Source organism: Lathyrus oleraceus, chromosome 7 (genome assembly GCF_024323335.1).
Source record: "Lathyrus oleraceus cultivar Zhongwan6 chromosome 7, CAAS_Psat_ZW6_1.0, whole genome shotgun sequence".
In the NCBI taxonomy this organism is placed as follows: Eukaryota; Viridiplantae; Streptophyta; class Magnoliopsida; order Fabales; family Fabaceae; genus Lathyrus; species Lathyrus oleraceus.
The window spans coordinates 146,233,052-146,237,134 of NC_066585.1; the positions used below are offsets into that span (position 1 = coordinate 146,233,052).

Sequence of the window (4,083 nt, forward strand, 5' to 3'; positions counted from 1 at the left end):
TTATCCCAACATCTCTTTTAAACTTTTTTTCTAATTTCTTGTGCCATCTTATTCTACATATCATTTGCACTTCCTTGAGGTTGTCCAAACCCTCTCTCCAAGATCTTGTATTGGAATTTTTCTTGTTTTTCACACTTCAAATATCACTACTTGATCTGTGGCGCTCTCATGTGGGTTCTTCTCTTTACTCTCCTCTTGATTCTTGCACCCTTAATCAATACTTTATGTAGGATAGTCAAAGTCTCTTCCAGAATAATTTTTCAATCTAAACAAATCTTTATATATATATACCTTCTTAATAAGAATATATATATATATATATATATATATATATATATATATATATATATATATATATATATATATATATATAAGAATTATTTGATAATACGTCATCTCACTCTTATACGTGGTAAGATGCTCATCTATTTTCCTAAATAAATATATTAAAATGAAAAACTTATAAAAAATTTAAGATAAATTTATATTCTGATTTATCTCTCGTGTAGATCATACCCTTATGCACGCCCTCAAAACCTGTTCTAAATTATTTTTTAGTTAATTCTAAAAAAAATGATAAGAAGCATTTTAAAATGAAGGAATATTAATATACATAATTTTATTTTTCTCTATTTGCAAACCAAACTTCTTTATTATAGCTAGCTACCATGCCAATGCATCGTTGCTAAAAGGATATATATAAATTGATTGCATATGCAAAAGTTCATTAATTCAGAAAGGGCATTGACAACTTAATGGCCATCGTGGTCTGGCATTGTTTAATTAGTCATAGTCAATAATATCCACATTTCATATATTTTAAATAATAATATTTTTAAGCTGAAAGAACGGGTCCAATATGAATATTGTTGCATTATATAAATACCAACCCTATGTAACCATTCATTTCCATTATAAACCAACCAAACCAAATAACATGGCATCATCTTTATCTCATGTCTTTCTTGGTGTTACTGATGAAGTTATCAATAAACCAGAAATAGGAATACCAGAAAGGTTTCTTAGACCAGATAAACAAGCTTCCATTCTATTAGATCAAACCAATCCTTCACAAACAATTCCAATCTTTGACTTTCAAACTTTGTTATCTGCTGATAATTCTCAACTTCATAACCTGTTCTCAGCATGCAAAGATTGGGGCTTCTTTCAGGTTTATATCAATCATAGATATTAATTTCTATGCACTGTCGTCGATGTAACTCGATGCATGTGTGAATTTATTTTTGACATAGACAATGTGTGTATATTAATTAACACAATTTTATGCAGGTGGTGAATCATGGTGTTAGTTCTGAACTTCTCGAGAAGCTGCAAATAGAGATTGAGAATTTTTTCAAGCTTCCCGTTGAAGAGAAAACAAAATACAAAATAAGACAAGGGGATTTTCAAGGCTATGGAGCTGTGATTAGAAGTGAAGGTCAAAAGCTTGATTGGGGTGATAGATTCTTCATGATAACAAATCCAATTCAAAGAAGACAGCCACATCTTTTTCCTCAACTACCTTCGTCTCTAAGGCATACCTTGGAGACATATATCTTAGAATTGAAGAAACTTGGCATGAAACTTTTTGAATTAATGGGAAAAGCCATTGAGATGGATTTGAAGGAAGTGGAGAATATGTTTGAGGATGGAAATCAGTCCATAAGGATGACATACTATCCACCGTGTCCGAAACCGGAGCTCGTCGACGGGATCATCCCTCACTCGGACGGCTCCGGTATAACGATCCTTAACCAGATTAACGGAGTTGAAGGTCTAGAGATCAAGAAAGACGGAGTTTGGATTCCAGTGAAGTTTCATCCAGATGCTTTTGTAGTTAATATTGGAGACATTATGGAGGTTTGTCATCATCACAATAATCATCATTATAGTTTTCTATCATTTTTTCCTGTTTTTTTTTCTCCTTATTTTGACAAATGAATTAAGCACGTTGTTAATTGAACTGGTCCTACAATATTTATTACCTCTATTAAATTTTCAAACTAATATATAAAAATATTTTCAATGAGTCGTGTATGGTGATCATACCATTACTGTTTCATAAAGATAGTGCCAAATCCAAGATACGTTTACTATAATTCCATTTTTTAGGATTAAATATGTACGTTCTCCACATAAATATTTCACATTTTATTTTTAGATTTTAAAAAAAATATATTTTAAAAAATGAGTCTCATAAATTTTTTTTATATATTTTTAGCCTCTCCTTCAATTTAGTGACGGTTTTTACAATTTAACAATAGAATTAAAACGATTTATTAAAAATTAAAATTAAAAAAATATATGAAATATTTAAAGGAGTACAAAATATATTTAACCTAATAAAAAAAATATGATGATGAAAACTTTATAATAGTAAACAAAATACAAAATATTTTCATATATTATATATTACTTAATGTTTATGTTAAGGATTAAATTATATATATACCTAAACGGTTAATAGATTATATTAAATATTTTTACAGATTTTAAGCAATGGGGTATACTCGAGCATAGAGCACAGAGTTACAGTGAATAAAGAAAAAGATAGATTTTCTATAGCTATGTTTTTCAACACCAAATTTGAAGCAGAGATTGGACCTGCAAAGAGTTTGATAAGTTCAGAAAATCCAGCTTTGTTCAAAAGCATGTTGATGGAAGAATACTCCAAATACTTTTTTTCACGAAATTTAGATGGGAAGACAAACTTGGAGAGAATGAGGATTTAAATTTATAAGATTAAGAGTTGACTTATCTTAATAATATTCATTTGTGTCAGGTTGTTGTACGACAATTTATTAATCACAAATTCTTTATAAGTTGTTCTTGTTTGCCATGTTGTTTTCAGTTTGTTAGATTTGATGCCCATTTTCTTTGTTGTTTCTTTTGAATTTCTTGTAAAAGTATGCTTCTTATTAAAAATAGGTTATACTTTGTGTGAATTTAGTATTTGATCAAACGAAAAAAAAATCATTTAACTCTTTTATTTATAGTTTTTATTTTTATTATTATCAGCATTTGTTGTGTTAAAATAATTTTTTATTAAAATATTTTGATTTCATAAATAAAACATATGATTTATTTAAGGATAAAAAATAAAATATGATAATTTAGTTGTGAAATGTATAATGTTCTATCTTTATATTTTAAAATATTTATTTATAATGCGATGTAAGTTATAAACAAGCAAAAATGATAAGAAAATCAATTATTAATTTATCTTTATGATATATATTTAATATATAAATATTTATGTATAATAAAATGTAGATATACATGATAAATAACTAATTTGTTTTTAAATTAAAAATAAAAACATTTATGATCCGTTAATTTTTTAGAACTAGAATATAAGAAAAAAATAAAAAGAAGATTATCAAATTAAATTTGTAACAAATTAGAACATGTTAATCTAATTAGGTTCTCATTGTCACGACAACATGTGAGTGAAGAAAAAGGGTTACAACACTAATCATGTGGATTTGAACGAACAATCTTTAGTGTTGAGTTTTTTTCATTCTCCAAGAGGTACATCTCAATGCGAAGAATGATAGGTGGATTTAGGGTTACACTAGAGATGGTTCCTTCTCTGTGGCATCTACTTATCATGTATAGTCTGGAGTTGGTCTTATTTTGTAGGAGTTTGTAGCAAATGTCTTCCCAACTCTTCCCCTGATTTGAGAGAGCTTGCAATTTTTGTGAGATAGATTTTTGTCTAAGGAAAACTTATTTAAGCATAATGTTATTGATCTAGAGGGGATCTTATGTGTTCTTTGTGGGAATCAGATTTAGTTAGGTTCCCATTTTTATGTGACTTGTAATTTAGTTTCTAGTGTGTGGTATTGGGTTTTTAGAAAGTTACGGGGTTCTCTAGGCTCTTCCTAGGGATCTTAGATTAGGTTTTGAGTTTTTTCTTTCTCTAGGTCTTAAGGTTAACTTCAGGGGTAGGTTTATTTTGATTTGACATGTTATGGTGTGGATTAAAATTGTTTGTCTGCAATTATAAACATTTTCTTAGTTTGTCAACAAATCTGAAGAAAAAGAAGGTAGAGAATAAGAGTATCTTTCTGTCCTAGATTT

The 4,083-nt window shown here is 28.4% G+C and overlaps 1 protein-coding gene across 1 annotated transcript; it reads left to right on the forward strand.

The window, feature by feature from the left end:
* The first annotated feature begins 915 nt into the window (after window positions 1–915).
* LOC127104668 (protein SRG1) lies at window positions 916–2,945 on the forward strand. The gene is made up of 3 exons (XM_051041841.1): window positions 916–1,171; window positions 1,291–1,860; window positions 2,490–2,945. Exons 1-3 carry the CDS (start codon window positions 938–940, stop codon window positions 2,730–2,732), a joined length of 1,047 nt encoding a protein of 348 aa, XP_050897798.1. The 5' UTR covers window positions 916–937; the 3' UTR covers window positions 2,733–2,945.
* The last annotated feature ends 1,138 nt before the right edge of the window (window positions 2,946–4,083 follow it).

What these genes read in the sequence shown, in the direction of transcription:
- LOC127104668 (XM_051041841.1), top strand. Translation starts at nt 938, where the DNA reads ATGGCATCATCTTTATCTCATGTCTTTCTTGGTGTTACTGATGAAGTT. An exon ending in AAGATTGGGGCTTCTTTCAG is followed by an intron (nt 1,172 to 1,290) that starts GTTTATATCAAT and finishes AATTTTATGCAG; the next exon opens with GTGGTGAATCATGGTGTTAG. An exon ending in ATATTGGAGACATTATGGAG is followed by an intron (nt 1,861 to 2,489) that starts GTTTGTCATCAT and finishes ATATTTTTACAG; the next exon opens with ATTTTAAGCAATGGGGTATA.